Genomic DNA, 27114 nt, shown 5'->3' on the forward strand with positions numbered 1-27114 from the left:
CGGTACAACGAACAGTGTGGTGATCTCTCTGAATGCTTGAGGTCAAAAATCAAATCGGACAAAACTCGCAAGAAGAATGTTAAAGTCAGAGATGGCATGCAAAGCTTCAAAAAGTCTAGGTGTGGGTTTTTGCAGAAAAGCTCGAAAAATTTCTAGAATTTTTGAAATGGCAAAGATATTGAAAAGGTGGTTCCTTTTTTCGTTTTATACCATTGACTTGATTTCCGTCAGATTAAGGAGATAATTGATCCAATGGGTAAAATTTAAAAAAAAGTGCAAAAGATGGTTATTAAATGCTGATGTGCCTCGAAGCCACAAAACTGCCAAAATCAGAGGACATGCGTTTTTTTAAAATGAATCATGGCAAAAATACCCTCCGTAATCATTTAGAAAGCACCTTTTCACTGAAAAGGACTTTTTAAGGAGCAATAATTATGCCCAAAATTTGGCTAGCACTTCAGAGGAGAATACGTGTCAACCTTGGAGAATACGAATCAATGAATATAATGACAATTATATTAAAGGATATTAAAATGGAATAACTCATTAAATGTAGAATTAATAGGGCATATCTATAACTTGCTGACCGTATAGTCTTAAGCGAGTCAAGGATGTACGAACTATTGATTCGCGCATTGACGAGAAACCGTTTCGCGTTAGGAGACACAATCATAAGGATGACATCAATAATGCATAGCGAGGCACCAACCTCGCTACGTATAAAAAGGTGATGACGAGACATGTTGACTGATAGAACACCTAGTGTAAAATATACACTGTACTCACTAAGTATCACAGCTGGAAGAACGTAAGTGACGGATAGCGAGGCATCCATCTTGCTATAGGAAGGCATACTCATGGTACCTTCACTAATCAGCTCCAGATATCTTTCAATGAGATCCACTGCTCCGTCGAGTCAGCTCTCTCAGATAGAAGCTGACATTCAAATGATGTTGACTACTGAAGTTCACCTTGTCACCGAAAAATTGTGATTGTTAGATAGAGCGTTATGTTTTCAATCGTAGAATCGACGAGATTTACATTATCAACCTCGAAAAGACATGGGAAAAGCTCCAGCTCGCTGCCAAGATTATTGTTGCTATTCAAGTTCTCAGCGAGATGCCCCAGTGAGATACGCTTTGCAGCGTATCTAAATCCACGTCAGCATTGACCCAGTAAAAGAGGATAAATTACAACTGTATGATTTTCAGATAATAACTGCATTTATTTACGTGGTGCGTAATTAAGGCCCACGATTTTAGGAAAATGTGATTGTGGGATTTGAATCTGATTGTAATTAACTGTCACCCTATGTTACTATAAATAGGGGCAGAATGTATTGAAAAAAAAGGGAAAATCCTTGAGAGAAAAGAACCCTAGTTTGTATCAGAATAATCTGAATAAGATTGATTCGTGAACTATGCAGAATTTTAACTGCAAAACCACGTAAAAAGCTTTGTGCTACATTTTCTTCTTTAACTTTCTATTATTTCAAAGCAAAATTTATCACGAAATAGACTTATTATCATTAACGAAAATCTGCGTTAACATTTTTTTATTTTAATTCTCATATATTTTTTTTTTCTATTTTCTCTAAAATTCACCCAAATAAGAATATATTATGGACAAAAAAATATTCTAACTAAATAAATTATTCTGCAATATTACAACCTATAATATTTATTAAAATAATCTAAAATATCTTCAATTATACAATACACTTCAAAAAAAAAAAAAATCTAACCACTGAAATTAATCGAAAACTACAATTCAAAATTATTTAATAAAAAATAAAAAATATTTTATACAACAAATATGAAATACATATAACTCAAATAAACTATTTTATATGTCTATTTTTATTTTACAAATAGTATGATATCTATTTGTTTCTTTTTTTGAAAGAAAGAAAAAAATCTTGAAATGGTAACTTGAAATATCTTTGCATAGAGAAAAAAAAAAACAATTTGACTAAATTAATGATTATGATTTCTCTGAATTTGTGGGAAGATATTTTTCTTTTCAATTATTATTGTTTTTTGAAGGGTTTATTTATTTTTACACTTTAAAATAGTTTTTTTATTTTTTTTTATTTTACAGAATTCTACATAAAAACTTCTATTGTAACTAGCGCTGCAACTTAAATTGCAACAAAAAAATCGTATAGCAACCCACATAGAAACCACCAGAAAAACCATTTTAGAAACTCAAACCGTAAATTTAAAAAAAAAAAAGTTAAAAAAACAGTATATGGGGTATTTTTTTTTTAATAGTATGATTTAATTAAATAATTCATATATATATATATTTTTAAGAAAAATATTATAATCTGTTTTATATTTATTTAATTTTAAATTTGAAGAGTTGAATAATTATGTTCTAATTATTATTACATTTTAGAGATGATAAATAGTTTGAATGATTAAGATATAAATATGACATATTACGGGGTATAAAAAATAAATAAGACTAATAATAAATTAAAGGTAGTGCTAAAAGAAGGAAAGATCATCTAACTTTAATTATTTATTTTATTTGATTTTTAGTTAATTAGATCTAAAGATTTAAAATTAATGTATGCAAGAGTGTTAATAAACAATACATATATTTTGATTTTTTTTTTTGTTTTATCATTAATGAGTAATTTTAGTGGACTATATATCTGTATAATTATATATAATACATTATATAATGTATGTATCTTTAAATTAAGGATTTAGACAATTTTATTGTTTAATTATTATTATATAATTTTTATCATACTTTAAAATATATCATTTTAAATAATAATTTTAAAATATATTTTTAATTTTAGTAATATTAAAAGCATATTTTTTTTTATTATTTTTTAGTTAAATTATATGAGACACGATACTTATTACATTAATATATCTATATAATTATATATAATATATTATATAATGTATGTATTTTTATATTAAGGATTAGACAATTTTATTGTTTAATTATTATTATATAATTTTTATCATACTTTAAAATAGAGAAATGCTAAAAGGTACTAATGGTGCCTAGTACTCTCTTATGTGTCAAAATCGCTATTGGTATAACTAAATATCGGGTCTCATATAATTTAATATAATAACTTTTAGAGAGTATCGCTAGCAATCACAACGCGATATGTCGAGAAGATGCTAGTAGCGGGGGGCATCCGATCCAATCCAACTGTTTTTTCCTTATCCGATCAAATCCAATTAGTAATTGGATTTGGAAAATCATCATCCGATCCAATCCAATCAGACCTCAAAATTTAATCCAATTACTAATTGGATTGGATCGGTTTTTTAATTGGATATCCAATTATCACCCAAATTTCAATATTAACTTAAATATATGAAGAAAAAAAAAAGTACGTAAAAACTAAGTATCACCTTCTATTTAAGTATAATACTTCATATACATACTATTTTTACAAGTGTATGTAGCTAAAAATTTTAAATAATTAAAATAATAACATTTCTAAGTAATAAAATAGAACAAAATATCATGAAAATAAATGTACAAAACAATCAAGTATTACAAATTTAACATACAAAAAATTCTAATAAAAATCTAATAAATATATATTATATTTCTCAATATTTTTTATTATATAAATAAGTTTTTAATATATATAAATATAATTAGATTGAATCGGTTTTTAATTGGATTTTGAGATTGATATCTAATAACCGATCCAATCTAATTAGAATCTAACTTTTAGCATCCAATCCAATCCAATTATAATTAGATATCCAACTTTTTGTAATGATGCTCACCCTAGGTGCTAGACACTACTAGTACTTAATAGTAATGCTTTTTAAAATCTATCCATTTTAAATTATAATTCTAAAATATATTTTTAATTTTAGTAATATTAAAAGCATATTTTTTTTATTGTTTTTTAGTTAAATTATATGAGATAAGATACTTATTACACCAATAACATATTGGAGTTACGAGGTGACTTTTAGGATTTCTGAAGGAAAAAATCCCAAAAGAATAAAAAAAGAGGAACGGCATAAAAGGCGTGAGAAGGGGGAGAGTTTCGAGAGTGAAACACGTAGCGAAATTTGGTCCGTGCGTGCGTTCGTTCGTTCGAGCGTGAGTGAGTCGAAAAAGAAGTAGTAGTGTAGAGGAGAAGGAGCTTTGAAGCTTCAAAAACCTCTTCTTCTCTTCAACGCTCCTTCTCTCACTCCTCATTCTCATTCCGTTTCCTCTTCTTCCTACTTACTTGTGAAACAAGCTGCAATTCCTTCTTTCTACAGGTTTTTCCATACACAGAGACCGTGGCCTTTCCACAATTCTCCCATGTCTGGCGGCGTTGAACGTCCGCCCTCAGCACTTGTTCTTCACGGAATTGACGATGTTGATGACTACATTTGGGTGATCGTCTCTTCCTTTCTTTTTGTTATTTCTTTTTTATTTTCATTTTTTGTTGTTGTTGTCCGGTTTTTGATTCTCGAGAAAGTGCGAGATAAAAACAGATAAAATCATGAAAATTTTCTCTGTTTTAAAACTTTATTATTTTTTTTTTTATTTTTAGATTAATTTTCGGATTTTATTTTGTCATCTTTCATTTAACAACGAAGAAAGTATATATTTTATTTTTCGGTGCGGAGAAAAAGAGAAATTTCTCCGGACAATTTTGCCTACTGTTCTATATAACATTTACTACGAAAAATTTCTGACAACTGTGGGTATTTATTCGTTTTTTTTTATATACATATATTTAAATTTTAGAGATTTTGTTTGTTTCTTTTGTTTTTCAACTGTTTGCCTGCTAAGAACAGTTTCCATTAAAGCTTATATAATTTTGTTTACATTCTTTTGGACAGTGTAAAATCTAAGGAAAAGTGAGCGTACAACTGTTTTTTTTTGGTTTGTGAACATTGGTTCATCCAAAATGGACAATGTCGTGTGTATATGCATATGTACTTATTGTTGAATCTGAAGTTATTTTCGCTTGTTAGAGCTGGTTCATATCACGATTTTCATTATATAATATAAATTTACCTGTTTAAGAAAAAAAAAAAAGTAAACCCAAGAGGGGTAGCTGAAATTGTCAGGCGTGGTTCAAGGCCTGAGGTTTGATATGATCCTGGTACCTACTTAGCAATTGCTATAGTTTTTGGTTTGGCGGGAATCCTAGTTTCAGTATAAAAAGGGTTAAAAATTGACATTTTATGTGTTAATAAAGCTAAGGTAATTGAAATTAGACTATCTTAATTTATGATTGTGAATCAAAACGACACTGATTACAAATTCATAATGTGTGTAGGCAAATGAAGGAGAGGAAGCATTGCCCTTAGACACATTTACTCATGTTTTTCACCTCATGCAGAGAGGAAATCAAGCATTTAGAGAGAGGCGTTATGAGGAGGTAGCAACATTCTTATTTATTTTCTTATGCTTTCAATATACTTGTGATATTTTAGTTCCCTAGAAGCTGAGTTCTAAATTTTTATATATAAATTTATTATTTAATTTGACATACCCCAGTAATGTTTTATGTTTTGCAATTATGGGAGACTACTGGAGGAGCAGCTACATGTTTTAAAAATATGGTCTTGTCTTTTTGACATAATCCTTATGAAGCTGTGAAACATACGTAGAGGATTTAAGGTCGTGATGGAAAATACTGAGCTAAATAGATAACTACCCTACTACTGTCGGCTCTCATTGTACAATTATTTCATGTTTTAAAAGAAGCTGGTTTAGTTTTTAAGGTTACAACAATAAGTGAATTCAAATGTGGTTGCACATACTTTAGAACATGGCCTCCATGTAAGTGAATAGATGTATAACCTTAGCCATTTTCTTGTTTTTCTTGGCAAATGTATAGTTAATTTGAGTATTGATATTAGTACGAGTATCTATTTGAAGATCCTTGTGTCTTATCCAACTAGTTTGATATGCTTGCAATAGTTTTTCCTCATAAATATGTGGCTGCTTTCATTTTGAATTTTATGTAGAATTTATCATTTTTTGAACATTTTGTGCTCATCAAACATATTTCTTCTTCAGGCAATTCATTGTTACATAAAAGCTAATAGCATCAAACCAAGTGATCCTATTATTCTTAGCAACCGTTCTACTGCTTATATCAGGTTAAATGTTAGTCATTGATTGGCTCATCTCCTTTACTAGTGCCACAATTATTTATTACTTGCTTTCCAATCATATTTTAGAATGGTTTCCTTTCCACTAATGGTCTCTTCTCTGAAGCAGGTATAGTAAATATTTGATAGAAAGACCTCCATCAACCTCTGAAGATAGTCCATTGAATGGGCTGGATCCTACAACGCATGCTGAAGTAAGTAGATCTGGATCCTAGTTAATCAAAAGTTTCTCTTGCCTACAGTGTTAAAACAATTATTTTCCGATTATTTCAGCTTGCCTTAAAGGATGCAGAGAAGCTGATCAACCTACGAAGTAATGCTGTTAAGCCATACTTGTTAAAGGCCAGTGCTCTCATTTTGGTAAGAATTTGTCACCATTTCCTTACAGTTCATAGGGGAGGGGTTTTTCTAACCGAATTCTACTGGTACTCTAGGCTGAACGTGTCTTATCACGTGCACTGGTGAATATTTATTTTATGGTGAATATTTATTTTAGCTTCGAACTTGATACCTCCCTCTCATCCTTTTCTCCCCTCACTCTAAGCTAGCATCAGTGGCTTAATACTGAATCAAAAAAATTCATCACAAAAGAGAATAATACAAGCAGAAGTTATGTTTACCAAAATGCCTAACAACTCTTTGTAAATACTTGAGTGTCAAGCTACCAAAATAGCTACGAAATAACTAATTAGTATTTAGTAAGAGATGGCATATCTAGTTAACAATAAGTAGATTAACTCACTGTTAAAAATAGGAAGCTTAGGATGCCATATTTTATGCCATATGAGGCACTTCGATATTTTAATTCTTCAGCGTAGTGTTCTGAAGAAGGGGTGTGACTGGTGTGCTTACAAACATCATTGCTTCCCTCACCTGTAGTTGTTGATTTGGATTGTCAATTTGACTGTCATTTCATCTTGCAGTTGGAGAGATACGAGGTGGCCCGAGGTGTTCTTCTTTCTGGTCTTCACATGGATCCTTCTAGGTAATACCTGTAATCATAGTAACTCAGCTGATTACATACTAATATATATGTACTGTAGCCTGCTAATTCCTACTCCTATAAAATGTACCATTTTGTAATACTTGATGTTTTTCTTTGGTTATGTAGCATTTCTCTTCAGAGTTTTCTACAGGATTTGGGGAATATACAAAGCAGTTTGATGGGTAGTAGATACCATGAAGGACCAGAACTCAGTGATGAATTTAATTGCTCATTATGCCTGAAGTTATTTTATGAACCTATCACAACTCCTTGCGGGCATTCTTTTTGTCGGTCATGTTTGTTTCGGTCAATGGATCGTAGTGAGTACTTTTAGTGCATAATTGATCTTATTTTAAAAAATACTTTGTTCAATTATTGTGCGGTTGATCTTATTTTTGGAAGATATGTTCAATTTATATTTACTTATATTTAATCCTTGTTGCAAATACTAGGTAATAAATGTCCATTGTGCCGGAAAGTTCTTTTCATTAGTCCAAGAACTTGTTCTATCAGGTAAGTTTCTTGCTGTTGATAAATTAATCGAGATCACTTGTTTTGGTTTTACCTTTCAAGCATCAGTGAAGCTTCCTCCTACCTATCCTTTTGTTACAACCATGTGCTTGGTGTGGGACAAGACATGTAGGGGTTCCCTTCCATGAGTGAGATCATTTAGGCATATAACAACGTTGTTGGCTAATAATCATTTGATTAGTAGATAGACCAACATTGCTTAATTAATTCATTCAACTCTGCAAGATCATAGGCTTTAATAGACGTATCAAAAAATTTACTAACTTTTCAATCATCTTTATTTCCTTGATGTCGCTTTTATTATTCTCTGGTCAATGCTAGTCATTTACATAATCTCTCAAATAAATTGTAAAAGTTGAATTTTGTCAATCTTTGTTAGATCATTTTGGTAGGGTCTGAGTCTAATTTATTATGAAGCTTCTTTGCTGTTTATTTCCTGATGGAGTTCTAGTTTTCATAGATTTTTTGCCAGAGCACTGCTTTATGACATCGTTTTTTGTTTTGCTCAGTGTTACACTTAACAGTATTATACAAAAGAGTTTCCCTGAGGAATATGCTGCAAGAAAGTCAGATCATGAAAGTATGACAAACTTTGGTGTTGATTTGCTGCCTCTTTTTGTCATGGATGTTGTCATTCCATGTCAGAAATTTCCGCTGCATATATTTGAACCTCGATATAGACTAATGGTGAGTCGGTTTGAGGTTTCATTAATGCACATGGATTTTATATATCACCACTACAATACAGTATTGAAAATGTTTACCAATAATTAATTGTTTCCAGAAGTTCCTTATTTAGAAATTTACATGATCATTGAACTTTGTACTTGCATATAAGTTTGAGATTTTGTATACATTTTCAAGTTTATCATATTATTGTGGATGTCTTTCTGAATTATACACGGTTTCTATGTTTCAAATAATTCTTTTAGTAAATTTGTAACCTAAACCTTATTATGATAAGGGGAAGATGATGGATGGGTATTTAATATAAGGCAATTCTATATATTTTAATTTATCATTTGCTAGAGTGTATGTTATTTATATAAAGTTTCACTTGAAACACAGGTGAGAAGGATAATGGAAGGGAGTCGTCGTATGGGAATGGTGCTTTAGTACTCCTTTTTTTTCTCTTTTAAGTTTTCCTCTTTGAAGTATATCAAAATTATAAAAAATGTGTAATGTCTCTGTGTAAATTCTGTAGGTTATTGTTGATCCTTCAACAAATTCCTTAGCTGATTTTGCTTGTGAAGTTGAGATAACGGAGTAGGTCTTTCATTTGTTCTCTCTCCAATCAGCTTGCCTAGCGTTTCAGTTTTTTACTCATTAATATTTCAATATATATGATCGGATCTTTAATTTTTGCTTTTATTTTCTCACTCATCTTTTAATACATACAGGTGTGAACCACTTCCAGATGGGCGTTTCTACCTGGAGGTAATCTTTACTTTAGTGTTTTCTATTTTTGTTGACTGTATTATGGTTGGTCAGAATTACTCTAATTATATGAAATTCTGAAATATTTTCCATTAAAAAGAGAAAAGGAATAAACAAAGAACAAAAGAATTTTTCTGGTGGTATATGCTAATAAGTATCCTTTCAATTTTGTATCCTGTGCTGCCATAAAGATGACAGGTAAACCTTTTGACATTTGTTTTCTTAGAGAAGGAAATCAGAGGAAAACATATGCTGATTTTTCACAGAAAATATCTAGATTTCATTATAAATTTGGTTCTTTGAACCAGTATGGAAAATGCAGTTAATGATTTTTGTTTATTCATTGACAAGGATTTTAGTTTACTCATTTGGAATGTGGAAACAAATTTTCCTTCTAATTATGACATCATTTTCCAAGATAAGCTGTTTGACTGTCCTTTTAGATCTCACACTCCCTTGTTTTTTTGCCTCACAAACTTATGATTCTGTTCATAACTTCTGTAATATGATTATTCAAGTATTGAGCTCTCTAAGGTAGTATCAATTGGTTGGGGCCATGGTTTTCTCCAGTAAGGTTTGGTTTGAATCCCAAGTAGTTTTCACCAAACGATTGTAGGGTTTAGCTTTTGTGGGATGACCATTAAATACATCAAAAAATATTAATTGTTTTCGAAAAACAAATACTGAAAATTAATTGCTCAAACATATTCTTATGAAACTTGAAAAGGTAGCTTTGCAAACTTGTTTTCTTCAATGCCTACTCAAGAAGCTAGTGCAAATCATTTATGATAGGCTAATTAAGATTTTTTCCCTAAAACTTTGACATGTACCAAATCATGCACCCTGAATTTTTAAGGTCGTTAAAAATGCCCCCTGAACTATTGAGATTGTTGAATTTAAGGACTTTTGTCTAACTTCATTCTATTTTACTATTTCAGTGATTGTTTATGTACTAAATCATGTTCTCCAGACTTTGATAACTACTCAATCATGCCCCTCGAACTTTGATATGTACTAAATTATGCCCCTTAAATTTTCATTCATGTTAGATTTTTTTACTAAAATTTAGAAAAAGTGTTTAAATCCAACAATCTCAATAGTTCAGGAGACATTTTTAACGACCTTAAAAGTTCAGGAAACATGATTTGGTACATGTCATAGTTCAGGAAGTAAAAATCCCAATTAGCCTTTATGATATATTGCCATCAGTTCAACGGACAATGTAGTCTGAGACATCAACATTCTCTTTAAATAATCTATGTCAAGTAAATTTTGCTTGAAAGTTATGTTATTTATTTTCCCTCTATAGTCCTCATTATACTAGTGAATTAATCCTAAAATTGTATTTTCTTCTGTTAGCTAGCTCACCAAAATGGGCTCTTATATCCATGGAAAAATTGGATCGACTCTCTTGTAAACAATAAATATTCCATTTTAGCTTATATTTTTTGGAATTGTACCTCACCTCTTTCGAGCTGTTCATTTACTATTTTTTCTAGCAGTACAACGTAAAAAAAGTAAAAATTAACTTGTGATTTTAATAAAGAAACTTTGATGCAGATTGAAAGTCGTCGACGATTTCGAATAGTCCGGGCTTGGGATCAAGATGGGTAAGTAATTAGAGTATTCTGGAAGTGTCGAATACATTTGTTGCTCATTTGATATGTAGCTTATTTTGTTTTTTATCATCCCTTTTGTGTAATTCAGGTATCGTGTTGCTGAGATCGAATGGATACAGGATAATAACCCACTAGAAGGGACACCAGAAAGAGAAGAAGTAAGTTTTGCCTTCCCATTTGATACTTAAACTTAAACACGTTACTAGAGGGATATATTTTTCACCATACCTAGTGAGCTTTGCTCTGATTTTATACATATCTGTTGCATACTAATGGTCTAATATTTTTTATGGATATAGTTACTTGAGTTGACACGTAATGCATCAGAGTACACTCGGTCGTGGATGAGGAGGGCAAAACAAGCAGCACAATATGGTGAGAATTTTAGATATCCAAATATGAAATACCTCAGCTCAAGCTTAGCAAAAATTTTAATTTTAAATTTTTTCTAGAGAAAAAGGAGAATCATTCTTGTTTACAATCTATCTCCTACATATATTGGTTAGTTTATCTATATGCCTTACACCCTCCCCTTTTTTCATTGAAGATCCATGAATCTATTACAGTTCACTTTTGGTGTTGTCAGCATATCTTTATTTTGGAAAAAAATAGGTTCTGTTTGAATTTTGGATATTAATTAAGTTATAGTTAGTAGTAGTACCCATCTTTATGAATGTTGTAAGAGTTAATATACCCTCCCCTTTTTTCTTCGTCAATGATGTTTGTCATGTGTAGATAACGTATAAGAAAATAGATGGGAACATCGGTTTTAATTATAGTGTGTTGGTGGATGAATGGGAATAGAGTAGGATTCATGAGGGGATCATGGTGATTCGTGAGGGGATCATGCTGTAGCTCTTGGGAAGAGTTATAACTCTTGAATACTCAGGGTGTTTTCTTTTGGTAATTAAATAGAAAGTCTAAAATTTCCCTTTCTGGTTTGGCTTGTTGGTTATTTGCTTGTGAGATAAAACTAGTGAGTTCTATCGAGTGGTAGGAGCGCTTTGATTCACCACGGAGCCAGTGGATGTTGGGGTGTTTTCTTGTTGCAAAATGGAGATTGGAGGTTGATAAGATATTCTTAGAGAATAAAATTATCTATCCATATTAGTATAAAGAAATCCCTCAAAGAAAACCTCTTTATTGATGTTGAAATAAAAGAATAATCTAGCTTTCAAGATGTTAGTATCTCCAATTACAACCTTTCTAAGAGGCTTCTCTCTTAGAGTCTATTCTCTTCTCTTTCCAAGCTGCTTTACACAATGAATCACCCCCCTTTTTATAGGTATTGGACAAATAAATTTTAGTTGCGAGCTAGGATCTAAAAAGAACTAATACAACACAACCCTCCAAGACAATTGCCAACTAAATAACAATTAGTTGGAATAGAACATAACAATCCTTTCTTTAAATGTCTTGTGGCCTCATAGTATATACTAACTTTACTGGAGGCTTATCTGTGGCAAGCAATGGATGTGATCCCAATAGACCATGTCACTCTCAATTGCTGATAAGACCCAAACCCCATAGCTAAGTAAACCCAATTGAACAGCAGCCAAAATAAGAACAATAGCAAAAAAATAGAAAACTTGTGTATAGATTGATAGTAGATTAGAGAATTACAGAGACTATCCCTAGGCAATTGAGAGGCCTAGGCTTTACATGATGCAAATAGAGAAAATATACAATTCATTTCTTAACCCTCCAAATTCTTCTAATCGTGCTATATATACTATTGTATTCCCTCCCAAATACTACTCTTTAAGACAAAGAATATACCCTTTTATTTGCTGTTCTCTCTCTCTCTCTCACCCCATTAATCCTGGGGTCAAACATTACCGGGCGCCTGAATTTCACCTTGCCCTCAAGGTGAAGGACAATAGCGTTGTCTGTAAGCTGCTAGTGAAGTGCACCAAGTGGATGAGCAATCGGTGCAGAAAAAAGGAAAAAAATCTTTGTCTATTCTATCCAAAAAAAGGGGGGAATGACTATTTGCTTGTGGAGTGAGCAACTTGGCGGGTCGTGCAACAGAATAGACACCACTTGGCGAGTCGACCTCTATCGAAAAACCAATCAAGGAATGTCATTTAGTAGCCACTAGCTTGGAAACTATGGATTTGAGCCACGACAGAACTTGAAAAGGTTTAGCGTTCTGCCTTGATCAAAAACCCAAGACTGGACATATTCCTCCTTTGCTTGCCTGACTAAAACGAATTCCAGAAATTCAACAAGATGTGGCAAAGGAAAAATTGAGATGTAAATTCTTGGTGTGACAACTTTGGTGAAACCTTACTCTCGAACTTATCTAGATCAAAGGAACGAAGCCCAGCTGACAACTTTTCCACACTGTTTAGTAGTTGAGTACCCATTACCAATAATTTATTCTTGGTGTAAAATTTCAAAAGAGTTGCATACAACTGTCCTCCCCTAGTTTTGAACCTATGCACTTCATCAACCATCAGATAGCAACACCTGATCATTGAAAGGGCTGCCGTATCTCTCAGAGCTACTTCATATGTGGTCATTAATTCTCGGCTTCTCGAAATGCCTAGAACAATTACATCCATTGATCAACCTTAATAAAGACCTTAACCTTGACAATGCTGAGCTGACTGGTACCGTAGAAATGTCCTTGAATGCGGTGATTGGGGTGACAGTTGTGAAAACAATAAAGATCAAGGGAGCCATCAGCAGCCGGAAGGTTACTGTACATGTTGATTCAGGGACGACTCATAATTTTATTCCAAGAATTTAGTAGAGCGACATGATTGATTTTCCTTAGTTAGACTGTTCTATCTATGATATTACTCTTGAGTTTGAATTCGATTATTTTATCTGAGTTTCACAACACTCCTATGGGAACCCATTCGGGGGAAATGAAAACTTATCAGCGGCTGAAATCTGAAGTTTTTTGGGTGGGTATGCGAAAAGATGTGCTGAAATTTGTGCAGGAGTGTTCCATATGCCAGCACCACAAATATGCAGCCACTACTCCAGCTGGGTTACTTCAACCCATTGCCTTGCCCGCTCAAGTTTGGAATGACATTTCCATGGACTTTATTGAAGGGCTACCTAAATCGGAAGGGTGGGATAATATTATGGTGGTGGTGGACAGATTGAGCAAGTATGCCCACTTTGTGACTCTCCAACACCCCTTCACTGCTGCCACTGTTGCTCACATTTTCCTTCGCGAGGTTGTCCGTCTTCATGGTCCCTTGTCCATCATTTCAGATCGTGACAAAATCTTTACTAGTCACTTTTGGAGTGAATTGTACAAATGGCAAGGCACTAACCTTAAACGCAGCAATGCCTACCACCCTCAGACGGATGGACAAACTGAGGTAGTGAACTGGACACTAGAAACATACCTTCGTTGCTTTGCTAATGAGAAACCAAAGCAATGGTCCAAGTGGTTGGCTTGGGCTGAGTATTGGTGTAACACCTCCACTCACTCGGCTGCCAAGACTACCCCTTTTCAGGCCCTTTATGGCAGGGATCCACCACCCCTAATTTGCTATCCAGCAAGGTCCTCACATGTTTCTGCTGTTGATACATTGCTGCTCGATCGGGATGCCACCATTGATGACTTGCTCAAGCACCTTCAAAGAGCTCAGCAATGAATGAAGCACAATGCGGACCAGCGCCAACACCATGCAGAATTTCAAGTGGGTGACTTGGTCTATCACAAGCTTCGACCCACCGCCAACAGTCCTTAGCTAAGCGTCGATTCGAGGAGCTGGCCGCTAAGTATTATGACCCTTTCAAGGTGAATGAAAGGATAGAAACGGTCGCCTATAAACTGGATTTCACCTCCCTCATCTTCCATACATCCGGTCTTCCACATTTCTCAACTCAAGAAGGCACACGGCTGTACCCTAACTTCTCCTACTTCACCACCATTGATGCCGGAGTTGGAGTTGCACGTTGAACCCGAAGAAGTACTCCAAGTTTGCCAACAATCCACTCAAGGGCTTGGTGACTTAGAGGTTCTCATTAAATGGAAGTCTCTCCCTGTGTTTGAAGCCACTTGGGAGAGTTTTGAGAAGATCAACACAACTTTTCCTGAGTTTCACCTTGAGGACAAGGTGAAGGTGCATTCCCGGGGTATTGATACACCACTTAGATTTACTTATTCTAGGAGACCAAAGAAATTAATTGTGAATAATTAGCTGAAGTGGCAGTTTCCTTTTTCAATGAGCTGTCCTGTTTTGCTTAGGTGGTCTAAGAGGGTTGGTTAAAAGGGGGAAAGTTTTTCTTGTTTACAGGTGCGAATGAATTTGTAAGTTATAGTAAACATATTCTTTGGGAGACCCCAGGCTTCTCGAACTGCCTGGAACAATTGTATCCATTAATAAACCTCAATAAAGCTTCATAACTCCTCAATTCCCTTTCTGGTTTTATTGTAACAGTTTGGTGTGTCATTAATGATGTAGCTACGTTTGTCATGTTAGCTTGTACTAAAATGTTCTGATTTATTTAAAAAAAATGTTTTGATTTAATTTTTCATCATGATTGAATCCGTTTAGATCTTCTCCGCACGCAGTCTTGTACTAGTAAAGGCTTATCTCTCTTAGTTATATTGCATCTTTCCTACATTATTAATGTTTTTGATGCAATCTAATGTATAGATCAAAGAAAACTCGAGCAAATTCATAACCTGGAGACAATGATGCCCACAGTGCAAGATCCTGAGGGCTTCAGCTTCTGGGTAACTTTTCATATTTTTTTTCTTGTAAGGAGGGTAACTTTTCATTTTAACTAACATGACTATGGAGAAAGAATAGATGCATCTTTTCTAACTGGAAAGTAATATGTACTTGGTTGCAGCTTGTTACCCTATCAAATCTGAGGCCTCAAGAAAGATTGGAGCTACTGCGCATGAGAGATACAAAAGAGGTAATGAATCTTTAGTTTTGGATGTGAATTTCATGAACATATTTTCTTCACTGCTGTTTCTATATTTCAAATTATAGCTAGCTATGCTAATCGAAAAGAAATAAACGAAGTATTTTGTGGTCAACTTTCTAATTGGTCTGTGGTCTCTCTTTATGAAATTTTTGGCGATCTTTGTCTTCCATTCCATTTCTTTAGTTTGAATGTTAAATGACTTAAAGAAAGGATTGGTTATGATCTATGTTAAGTGAATATGTATGATCTGTTTATCAATATGTATATTTTTCGCTTGCAGAGGATCAAACGTGGGTTGATTTATCTCAATACCGAGCACGGCTGCCGAGTGCAATAGTAGAAAAATATGGTGATTATAATTTAAATTCATTTATATAGAACTAACAATTAAATATTCTTTGGTTCACGCTAATATTTTCGTGGATCATTATTTATATTTTCCTTTTTAAGTGCATATAGAATCATGTTACTCTATGATTTGTCTTGTTATACATACACGATATTCATATGGACATCTGAGCTTGGTGGGTGTTAAGCAACTCGGAAGAGAGAAAGTTACTTATCAATACTTTTTTTTTCTTCTTATTCTTGTTTTAAGTTTAAATAATGAATACTAGTAATAATGGATCACATTTTATCTCAAGAACAAACAAAACGTGGAGACATTTTTCACCCCCATTTTTTTAACTTAAAAATCCGTACACGTGGCTCGTGTATATATTCTTTTTTTCTTGAAAAAACTCCTAAAAGTGCTGACTACATAAAAGCATGGACGTAATCGAGAATATGTTTTTACCAGAAATATGTGGCATTGTAGTATCGCTGAAAGAGTACAATAACATGAGAAGTCTTGGATCCATTCATTCAATACAGATTGTATTCTATTCCTCCACCTAGCTGTTTATATACATGTTGGCCATGCCAAAACAATTTGGAGAGTTGAATATAATAGATAATTAGGAACTAATGTTCTGCATATATATAAAAGATAATGCAGAACTAAATGTTCTGCATATACATGCGTGCGTTTGCATGCATATTATATTCTTAATACTTAAAACGAAGGTGTATAACAATATATTATAGAATATTGAAAAGTTTAAAAGATAAATACTTGTTTTTTCGGGAGTAACTTCTAATTTATCTTGATTATCAACTAAAACTGTCCTCCCTAGGCAGAAGTTTTGATCCCATTAAGGTTTTGTTTATATATATATATATATATATATATAAATATATATGGAAGAGGTTTCAATGGTTACATTTTTATTGTAGCCATCATGGTTACATTTTTTTAAGCCATTGGATTACTATTTAATGGTTGTGATTAATTTGGAAATTAAATAAAATAAAATAAAAAATAACCTATAACCTGAAAGTAACCTAATCATTTATTTCCTTATAAAACTTTAATTAAGATTAATTATATTTTAAAATTAAATTAATTATAATTATTAATTAATTTTTTACAATTTATTACTATATAAGGATTTTTTAGCAATTTATATTTTTATACTTAAATTATTTAAAATTTTATAGCAAAGTTTTTTATAATTTAAAATTATACACATATAATTTCATAATTTAAATTTTATTATACTTGTAATCTTAATTTTAAATTATTACACATAATTATTTAATTTTTTTATTTAAATATTTAAAAAGTAAAAAATGAAATAAGTTGAAGGATTTTTTTTTAAAAAAATGGCTGCACTTGTTATCGATTGATTAGCTTGAGGCCTCGATCATACTTAGTTCATATAATTGTAACAAAATAATTAAATATCATTTAAAAATAGTTAATTATTTGAAAATTTATTATAAGAAGAGAATTTTAATTTGTGTCAAAAGAAGTTTAATTTTTGTAAGAAAAATAATTTTTTTTGTAAATATTATAATTAAATGGCTTAATTATTAAAATAATTCAAGTAAGGATTTAAATATAAATATTAATTACTAAAAGAGGTCTTGTTAAATATTTAATTAATTATGTTAAGAAAATAGTTAATTATAATTAAATAATTCTAAAAAAGGAATGTCTATTTAATTAATTATTTTAAGAAAATAGTTAATTATAATTAATTAAATCTAAAAAAGGAAAGTCTACCTATTAGTAACCTGTTATTACAGGTTAAAAAAGAAATGTAACCATATGGTTACAATAAAAATGTAACCATTAAATAGTCACCCATTTATATATATATATATATCTTTATATATTAAAAGTGTGTATCTAACGGCAATTCTTGGTTTAACGATGTTGTTTTATTTCCTCCGTTAACTTTAACAGAATATTTCCAATTAATTTATATTTTTTTTTTAACAAAAATTTATTAAAAAAAATACACATTCCGTTAACATAACATTATTTTATTAAAAAAAAAACACAATGAAACTAATGCGTAACCAAATTCCCTAGAAAATTGTAAGCTTGATAGCGATAATGAAACTAATTCTCCTAAAATTGTGATTCCATTCGTACCCTTATACCCACTACAAGAATCAACTCTTTTCTAGGTGCAATTTCAATTCATGCGTTCATAATTAATTGTTATTACAGACACAACAATTGGTAAATTGGACTGCAAAAGAGTGAAGGGATGAGATTAATTTTGTAGACGCTACAAAAATGTCTGCAAAAGTAAATATATATTTCCAGACGCCTTAAAAGCATCCACAATTAAGTTTTTCCTTACACGGACGAGTCTTTCACTTAGGCTCATTTTATGACCATTCATTAGTTAATAGGCTCATTCATTAGAGAGCTAAATTTTTTGAAACAAGTTCTCTGAAGCAAAAAAAAACCCTACATCGTCATTGTTGCCACTGCCTTTGCATCTCCATTACTGTCACCACTGGTTCTTCATCGCCATTGTCGTTGCCTCCACTGGTATTATTACTCTTACATTTTCCTTTTCATTTTGTGTTCTTTCTCTAATTTGCCGATTAAATTTCTTATGGATGATTTTGTGTTCTTTCTCTAATCTTCGTTTTTTAATCCGGAGTCATCGTTGGAATATCGTTGTTGGTGCTACCTCTCCGTTGACGTCTCCATTTTTGCTGCTTCTCTTCTCTATAAATTTCTCTCTCTATCTCTCTGTCACCTTATCTCCATTTTTTTTTTGTTCCCCTATATCTTAGGGTTTTGCGATTGGAATCACTAACTTTCCTCCTTTATTCAGCCAAGAACACCAAAGAATCAAGGGATTTGTCTTTAAGATTTGCTCACCATTTTCCAAGATTCAAGGTAAATTTTGCTACCTCTCCATTTCAAAATTCCCCTCATTTCTTAGACAGAATATTTTTCATTGTTCTCTTGATTCTCGATCATTTTTGAACTTGATGTCGGAATTATTGAAACTTGATTTGGAATTTTGACCTTGAATGGTTTGTTGTTGCTGAATGGGTATGTTGAATGGAGTTGGAAATTTTTTACTATTTTTGTTGTGGGATTCGGATCATTTTGGAGTTTGAATTGTTGTAGGTGAAATATTTGGCTCTTTATTGTTTTTTTTTTATCATGGCCGTGGCCCATGAGATAGATTTTAGAATATGAATGGTGTTGATTGGCTATGGTTGTACATTTGACAACACATTGAGGCCTTAAACTTAATGTAGGATTAAGGATTTCACTAGAGGCGTTTGGTTGGGAGGAATGAAAATATAGGAATAGGAATGGGAATGGGAATGGGAATACGAATAGGAATGGAATAAAATTTAAAATGCATAAAAAAAATTTGATAAAAAAATCATTAAATTTTAATTCTTGTTACATTGGAATGGTCATTCCTTTCTTTTTAAAATGGAATAGCCATTCCACCAAAATGGTGGAAAGAGCATTCCATTGGAATGTCATTCCAATACTTTAAAATGCAACCAAACAAAGGAGTGGAATGAAAATTGTTTCCATTCCATTCCATTTCATTACCTCCAACCAAACGCCACCTAAGTGTTTGATGTTTGGTCTTGGTAGAGTAACTTTGAAAATATATTCTTTTGCTATAAAAATTTTGGTTATTCATAATATACCTTGATTGGTTTATTTAATCCTTATAAAAAAGGCAACCATATACTTTTTTTTACATAGCTGTATACTCCTGTTTTAAAAGACAAAAGCAGCAAAATTGAAGGTATGATAAATAATAAATCTTTTTTGTTTTTCTTTTAATTATGCCATTATATAGTATTAATTTTTTTTTAATAAAAATTACATGTATCCAATTTTACAGGGAACACTATATTAAATTCCAGAGTAAAGTCATAATGGTTTGCCATTATATATGTATATTTCTCTTTTGCTGAGTTTTGATTTTGGAAAAATGGTCAGATTAATTGCAGACAAGCAGAGGTTGAACCTGAGAGAATACGAGTTGGTGTCACTATTGAGGCACATAGCATTTTGTATGCATTGTCTGAAACGTAATCTCTTGTTTCTTTGCTGGGATTTCTTTATTAAACCACTTTAGTATCATTTAGTAGTTTTTATATCGTGATTTTCGGGGTTTGAATAATATTTATGTGATTTAAGGTTCATATTACACAAGGAGATCATGTGGGCGAGGGTGTGATTGTCTCTTGGGTAACTCCAAATGAACCTGGCTCAAGTACACTACTTTACTGGTCAGAAAAGAGCCACCTGAAGTACAGTGCCCAGGGCGTTTTTATTACTTACAGCTACTTCAACTACACTTCTGGTTACCTCCATCACTGCACCATTGACGATTTGGAGGTAAGTAGTAGTATTATTTATCAATTAATTACCCCCCAATTCATGATTTTGTGATCCATATCATATGATTGTCTTGTGCTTATAATTGCAGTTTGACACCAATTTTTATTAAGTTGGAATTGGTAATACCACAAGGAAATTTTGGTTTATTACTCTTCCAAGTCTTGGTCCGGATGTTCCCTACATTTTTGACATTATTGGTAACCATACTTATATCATATATTTGATTTCAATTTGTAATAAGGTTTCATTTAATGTTTTTATTATTATTCTTTCTACAATTATCACTCTATATTGAGCATTATTTATTTTAAAATTACGTATGATATTTGAAAAAAAACCATAATTATAACTAAAACTTAAAATAAAATTAATTATACGTGGCTTGACACGTAACTTCTGCCTAGTATATATATATGTATATGTATTTTTTTTTTTTTTTTTTTGAGAAAATAGCTTTAGAAAACACCATCGAAGTGCAAACTGCAAAGAGCAACTAAGGAGTTGAGAGCTGAAGATAATAAATAAGATTTCACAAATACAATTTGGATAATCAGACTACCACAGTATTTGCAGTAAATGTGAAGCAAATTTGGCAAGAGTATATTAACTACTAAATTAGTAGTTCTGGGCAAAAAAAAAAAAAAAAAAAAAAACTCACAGCATCAAAATGTTTACATAACTGTCTAATATTATCAAAAATTAAATCCAAAGGGAGAATCTAACGCTATAGACATATTAAGGTTTTGTATTTGTTTGCAAAAATTTGTACAAGCACAAGTTTTTATGTTGTTTTTGTTACAAGATTGTTGATTTTTATGGAGCAACGCCTCATTCGCTGTCCTAAATATATATTATATATTTTGTAAGGTGCTGTCCTAAAAATATATAAAAACAAATTAATTCTGGTTTCAATTTTTTTTTTTTTTTTTGAGAAAAGTTCAATTTTCTTCTTAATCGTAATGGATAATTAACATTAATCACAACAAAGTATGATACATCCCTCCACGTATTTCCCTTTCCCGTACGTGCTCCCAACTAACATTTGCCATAATTCTTTATTTTTCCTAACTCAACCATTTCTGTGCGTACAAATTCCTGGAAAACCCCACATTTTCAGTTTCTCTCCAACTTTCCCTCCCTCCAAACAGATCACCCAAAATAATAATAATAATAATAATAATAATTATTCCCATGTTCATCACTAGTAGCATCACCACCCTTGCTACTACTCCGCCATTAATGTATTCACCATAAACACCCCAAGCTCACGACAATGGAGCTTTACTTCGAAGCAAGAAAGGCCACATGGAGAAAACATCCCAAATCAAAATTACCCCCACCAACTTATTCCTTTTCCATTTTCCTCATTATTTTCCTTTTCCACTTCCCAAACACAACTTCTTCTTCGTCCACGTTCTCACCACCTGATAATTATCTCATCGACTGTGGCTCGTCGGAGCAAACTCGGCTCTCCGACGGCCGGAATTTTAAGTCCGAGAGGGATGCTGCTTCTCTCTTATCTGCCGAAGATGAAGTCCAGGCTTCGGTTGAGTTTTCCGCCATAGCCAACTCAGCCAAAGCTGCTGCTTCTTTATTTTCTTCTTCCTCCATTAATGGTAGCATTGTACCTCCTTCGTCTCTGCCTTTATATGCAACTGTTCGTATCTTCTCTCATGAATCTACCTACAGCTTCCACATCTCCCAACCTGGTCCTCACTGGATCCGCCTCTACTTCTACCCTGTTCCCGACCCGACTCATAACCTAACCGCTGCCATTTTCAAAGTCTCCGCCGGCAACTACGTACTACTCGAGAATTTTTCGGCGATGACCTTTGCTTTCCGGGAGTTTCTTGTCAACATTACCGGAGACAGATTCTCCCTCGTCTTCAAGCCCAAGAAGAAGACGGTCGCCTTCGTCAACGCCATAGAGTTAGTCTCTGCTCCAAACACTCTTATTTCGGACTCTGTGCCTGCCGTTTATCCACCTGGGCAGAGCGTCACCGGCGCATGGGGTCACGCGCTCCGTGTTTCTTACCGTTTGAACGTTGGAGGGCCTACGTTGGTCTCGGAAAACGACACCCTTTACCGGGTTTGGGAAACGGATGCAACTTTCAATAAGTTCAAAGAGGGGTCGAGGAACGTTTCAGTTCCTCCCGAAACTGTGGAGTACCAGAAAAGTAAAGGCCTGACTCCATTGATTGCTCCAAGCTTGGTTTATGCCTCGGCTCAAGAAATGCAAGACCCACTTACCATGGAACCAAATTTCAACCTCAGCTGGATTTTTAATGTCGATCAGGGATATTCTTACTTGATCAGACTCCATTTTTGCGATATTGTGAGCGCAGCTCTTAATACTCTGTTTTTCAATGTTTACATCAATGAGATTATGGCCATGGAAAGTGTTGACCTTTCCACCCTTACAGGAGCTCTGTCAACAGCTTATTACAAAGATTTTGTTCTCCATTCGATGAACATTACTAATAACAAGATTATGGTTCAAGTGGGGTGTAATTCGAATTTTCATTCCGGGATTAGAGATGCTATTCTTAATGGGCTAGAGATTATGAAGATGAGCAATTCTGCTAATAGCTTGGATGGTTTGTTTACAGTTAGTGGGAAGTACAAAGGGCCTTCAGGACAAAAGGCCATGAAAATCTTTGCCGCGGCAGGGTTGGCAATGTCACTGACAGCTATGGTATTGTTATGCGTGGCTTGCGTCAGCTGGAAGAAAAAGCCTAAAGGTTGGGAGAAACGAAAGAGCTTTTCGTCATGGCTTTTACCTCTCCAATCCAGTTACTCCAGAAGTAGTACTAACCGATCCACGTTGAGCCTATTCGGCTCTCGCCGGAGCAAAAGTGGCTACTCAAGCTACATATCTCCGTCTACAGTATTATTCGGGAGAGTTTTTAGTCTTGCCGAGTTACAAGTGGCAACGCAGAGTTTCACCGAAAAGGCAGTGATCGGAGTTGGAGGGTTTGGAAAAGTCTACCTCGGAGTGTTAGAAGACGGCACAAAGCTCGCCGTGAAGCGAGGCAACCCGAGTTCAGAGCAAGGAATTAACGAGTTCCGAACCGAAATCGAGATGCTTTCCAAGCTCCGCCATCGCCACCTCGTTTCCTTAATTGGGTTTTGCGACGAACAATCAGAGATGATCCTCGTCTACGAATACATGTCCAATGGCCCATTTCGGGACCACTTGTACGGCTCAAATTTATCAAAATTATCATGGAAACAACGGTTAGAAATTTGCATAGGAGCCGCCAGGGGTCTTCACTACCTCCACACCGGAGCAGCTCAAGGCATAATTCACCGCGACGTTAAGACGACGAACATCCTTCTCGATGAGAATTTCGTTGCTAAAGTTGCTGATTTCGGGCTTTCTAAGACGGCTCCGTCTCTGGATCAAACCCATGTGAGCACCGCCGTGAAGGGCAGCTTCGGATATCTCGATCCGGAGTACTTTCGGCGACAACAGTTGACAGAGAAATCAGATGTTTACTCATTTGGGGTTGTCTTATTTGAAGCCTTATGCGCTAGACCAGTTATAGACCCGAAATTGCCGAGGGAGCAAGTGAGTTTAGCCGAGTGGGCAATGCATTGGCATAGAAAAGGCTCCATTGAAACGATAATTGACCCTTTCATCTCCGAACAGATCAGCAGCGAGTCCCTTAAGAAGTTCGTGGAGGCGGCCGAGAAGTGCATGGCGGAGTACGGTGTGGATCGGCCTTCAATGGGAGATGTGTTGTGGAATTTGGAGTATTCATTGCAACTTCATGAGGCTGCGGTTGTTGAAGACGTTGATAATATTAAGGGTCAGAGCCTTATTTCTATGGAGAAGAAATTGAATGGTAATGAACAAGGTAACAAAACGATTAGTGTGGTTGATGATGTTGAAGATGTTAGTGAAGATCATTCTAGTATAACAGTTGATGGCTCTGGTGATCATATTCCTATGTTTTCTCAAATGGGTAATTTTCAGGGGAGGTGATTATGTACTCTTATTTTATTTTAACTTCTCTCTGTCTTTTCCTCTTTTTTTCTTCATTGATCATCTATTTTGGTTTTATTTGGTCTGTTTTTGTGATTTCAGTTGCTTGATTATTCATAAATTAAAGGATTCTTTTTTCTTTTTGAATTCAAACTTTAAGATCTTTGAGGAGAGGTGCTTGCTTGAGATATTCAAAAAATATATGATCCCATCAGGAATTTACACGATCCAATCAATCCAAATCAAATTGGATTAAAAAATACATTTGTGCCGAATAGATTGGATATAGAATATTAGAATGAGAAACAATAAAAATAGATCACATTCTTTATTTAAATATAATTAAAAAAAGGACAAAATGATTTTTTGCCCCCAAAACTATTACAGGTGTAAACTCTTGCCCCTGAACTTTTTTAGTTGGCAAAAATCCCCCCATCACGTTGAGAAGTCTATCTTCCGTTTTGTTCAGTCTAAAATTTTAACGGTGTGTATATGTGGCTTTCATATCGTCTTATAAAATGATAGTTGTTGAAATATTAATACCCTTGACATATATTGGCGCCCTTTTTCATTCATCAACTTCTTCCTTATTTCTTCTTCATCCTTCAAACCTTTTAATTTCTCTCTCTCAAATTTCTGCAACTTGCAACCATCCTCCAAAAAAAATATACTGGAGTTGTTCTTGGTTTTGTGTCATTTATTTGTCTTCGAATTTCAACAAAAATCATGTCTTCATTTTCTTCTTCAAGCAAATCAGTAGCTAGTAGAAAATATGAGGTTCAAGCAGGGCCGGCCCTGAAAATATATGGGCCCAAGACAAATTAAAGAAGAGTGTTATGGGATTTGAACCCATGACCTTGGACTTTATGCCATCTACCTCAACCAACTAAGCTATAAATATTTATTGTTTATAATACACTTAAATTTTACTTAAATAAAAGGCTAATAATTTTTTTTATTTTTTTTATTTCGGGCCCCCGGAAAGTGTGGGCCCTAGGCACGGGCCTAGCCCGCCTATGCCTAGGGCCGGCCCTGGGTTCAAGATTAGAGTAATAATCCTATTTGTGATTGTGAGCAAGTGACATTTATATGCACTATAGGGGTGTTCGTGGTGCCGGTGGTGCGGTTTTTAACTATTTTTTCAAACCAACCCGCACATGCGGTTTTTCCAATTTTCTAAACAGCAACCGCACCGCGATACTAAAAAACCGCACCGCAAAAAATGATGCGGTGCGGTGCGGTTTATGCAGTTTGAACTATCTCAATTTTTTTTTAAAATCATCATAAAATAATTAAACTATCATTAATATAATTATTCCAAAACACTTAAGAAAATATAACAAACTTGAGACTAATAAAAGTTATAACAACAACAATAAGTCAATAATCTTTTTAAAGTTTCAACAACACACCTAAATCAAAATTACAAACTTGAAACTAATTAAATTCCAACAATAATATAAATGTACAACTAACATACTTTTAGCAATAGATTAAAAATAAAACAAACACAAACTTCCAACTTCAAATTTCAATACACATGTATGGGCTTGGGTTTGTTGCTAAGAAGAGAGGGTTTGTGAAGAGTTATGGATTTTGCCCTAAGATTTATGGGCTTGGGTTGGGCTCATATGTATGGGCTTAATTAAATAAATATAAAAATTGAAATTTTAAAACATGTGGTGCGGTTTGAATCGCGGTTTAATAATTCAAAACCGCAAACCGCACCGCACCGCGCGGTTTGGGAAAAATTCAAACCGCAACCGCACCGCGAAGAATTTCAAACCACATTTTTTTTTTGCGGTGTGGTGCGGTCGGGCGGTTTGAGCGGTTTGATATACACCCCTAATGCACCATCCAAGTAGAAAGTTCTATGGGTGTCCTAGATACGAAGTAATAAATTATTATTATTATTATTATTATTATTATTATTTTATTTTTTAAGTTATGTAATTTAAAATGTGTTTCAATTGGAATTTGTAATTTTTATTTCATTATAAGTTTTCCTTATTTTTTATTTCTAAGAAATGTTGAAAAAGGTTGTGGCTTTCTAATTTGGGTGGACACTGCTCTTCAATAAGGATTCAATCAAAATTTAAGTTGTTTAATAACAAGGTTAAAAGAACTTGAAGATGATGTTAGAGACCTGCACAAGGTTTTTCAGAAAGAAGATGAAGACATTGCAAATATTTTTAGTATGAAACTTGTAAAATTTGAGTTTTTTATTTTTGTTTTTGTTCTGGTATTGTTTAACTTATCATAAAGTAATGACAATTATGATTAAGTTTGTAAGTTATTTTGAATGTAAGTTAGTTCCATAAATTTTAAATTTGAGTTGTTGGGTTAATTATGTCTTCTAACATTTTAAATCATATTCAATAATAAATTATCATTATTTTATTTTTTTTGGTGAAAGTTGGTGTCTGAGGCACCATACATTAAAGTTTTAGTTATTGAGTTAAATATATGTTCCAATATTTTGAGTCATATTCATTTTTTGTTGTTTGTGTGTAATAACCGCATTTTATAATATGGATTAGTAAAGGCAATTAGCACTAATTATTAATATTTTTATAGTATTTGTAGATTTAAATTATTTGTGGGCCCCATTGTTAAAAGTGGGCTTTAGAATTATAATTTCTCAATTTTGGAGATTTTATTAAACTCTAGGAGTATTATTTATATTATATGTGAATTATGCAATTTTTATAATTTTTGCTCAGAGACAACGGAAAATGTGATGGATTGCTTGTTTGATCACATGGGTAAGTCTAGAACCTTATTTCTTAGTGGGA

The 27114-nt window shown here is 33.3% G+C and overlaps 2 protein-coding genes across 8 annotated transcripts; both read left to right on the forward strand.

Moving 5' to 3' along the window:
- The first annotated feature begins 3983 nt into the window (after positions 1–3983).
- On the forward strand, positions 3984–16184 carry LOC115711349 (uncharacterized). Of its 2 annotated transcripts, XM_030639686.2 has the most exons (18): positions 3984–4383; positions 5279–5380; positions 6025–6107; positions 6229–6313; positions 6393–6479; positions 7043–7104; positions 7231–7424; positions 7557–7617; positions 8145–8322; positions 8704–8742; positions 8840–8901; positions 9036–9072; positions 10633–10682; positions 10780–10849; positions 10991–11066; positions 15320–15399; positions 15519–15587; positions 15880–16184. In XM_030639686.2, exons 1-18 carry the CDS (start codon positions 4309–4311, stop codon positions 15934–15936), a joined length of 1467 nt encoding a protein of 488 aa, XP_030495546.2. In that variant the 5' UTR covers positions 3984–4308; the 3' UTR covers positions 15937–16184. The 2 variants fall into 2 exon arrangements, with proteins under 2 accessions (XP_030495546.2, XP_060968191.1); XM_061112208.1 differs by lacking the exons at positions 3984–4383; positions 5279–5380 and having other exon boundaries at positions 6025–6114.
- Positions 16185–17885: 1701 nt separating this feature from the next.
- LOC115711351 (probable receptor-like protein kinase At5g61350) lies at positions 17886–24463 on the forward strand. Of its 6 annotated transcripts, none has more exons than XM_061112207.1 (5): positions 17887–18489; positions 18782–18846; positions 19927–20018; positions 20128–20328; positions 20420–24463. In XM_061112207.1, exon 5 carries the CDS (start codon positions 21605–21607, stop codon positions 24317–24319), a length of 2715 nt encoding a protein of 904 aa, XP_060968190.1. In that variant the 5' UTR covers positions 17887–18489; positions 18782–18846; positions 19927–20018; positions 20128–20328; positions 20420–21604; the 3' UTR covers positions 24320–24463. The 6 variants fall into 6 exon arrangements, with proteins under 6 accessions (XP_060968188.1, XP_060968190.1, XP_060968189.1 ...); XM_061112206.1 differs by having other exon boundaries at positions 17888–18489; positions 18605–18846; XM_061112204.1 differs by having other exon boundaries at positions 17890–18489; positions 18741–18846; positions 19927–20000.
- Positions 24464–27114: the final 2651 nt, after the last annotated feature.

This window comes from Cannabis sativa, chromosome 3, assembly GCF_029168945.1.
Source record: "Cannabis sativa cultivar Pink pepper isolate KNU-18-1 chromosome 3, ASM2916894v1, whole genome shotgun sequence".
Classification (NCBI taxonomy): domain Eukaryota; kingdom Viridiplantae; phylum Streptophyta; class Magnoliopsida; order Rosales; family Cannabaceae; genus Cannabis; species Cannabis sativa.

Bases quoted from the DNA above. Each gene is read 5' to 3' on its own strand.
- LOC115711351 (XM_061112205.1), top strand. From the start codon at position 21,605: ATGGAGCTTTACTTCGAAGCAAGAAAGGCCACATGGAGAAAACATCCC.
- LOC115711349 (XM_030639686.2), top strand. From the start codon at position 4,309: ATGTCTGGCGGCGTTGAACGTCCGCCCTCAGCACTTGTTCTTCACGGA. The intron at 7,105-7,230 runs GTAATACCTGTA...TTGGTTATGTAG, and splicing joins CTTCACATGGATCCTTCTAG to CATTTCTCTTCAGAGTTTTC. The intron at 10,683-10,779 runs GTAAGTAATTAG...TGTGTAATTCAG, and splicing joins CGGGCTTGGGATCAAGATGG to GTATCGTGTTGCTGAGATCG.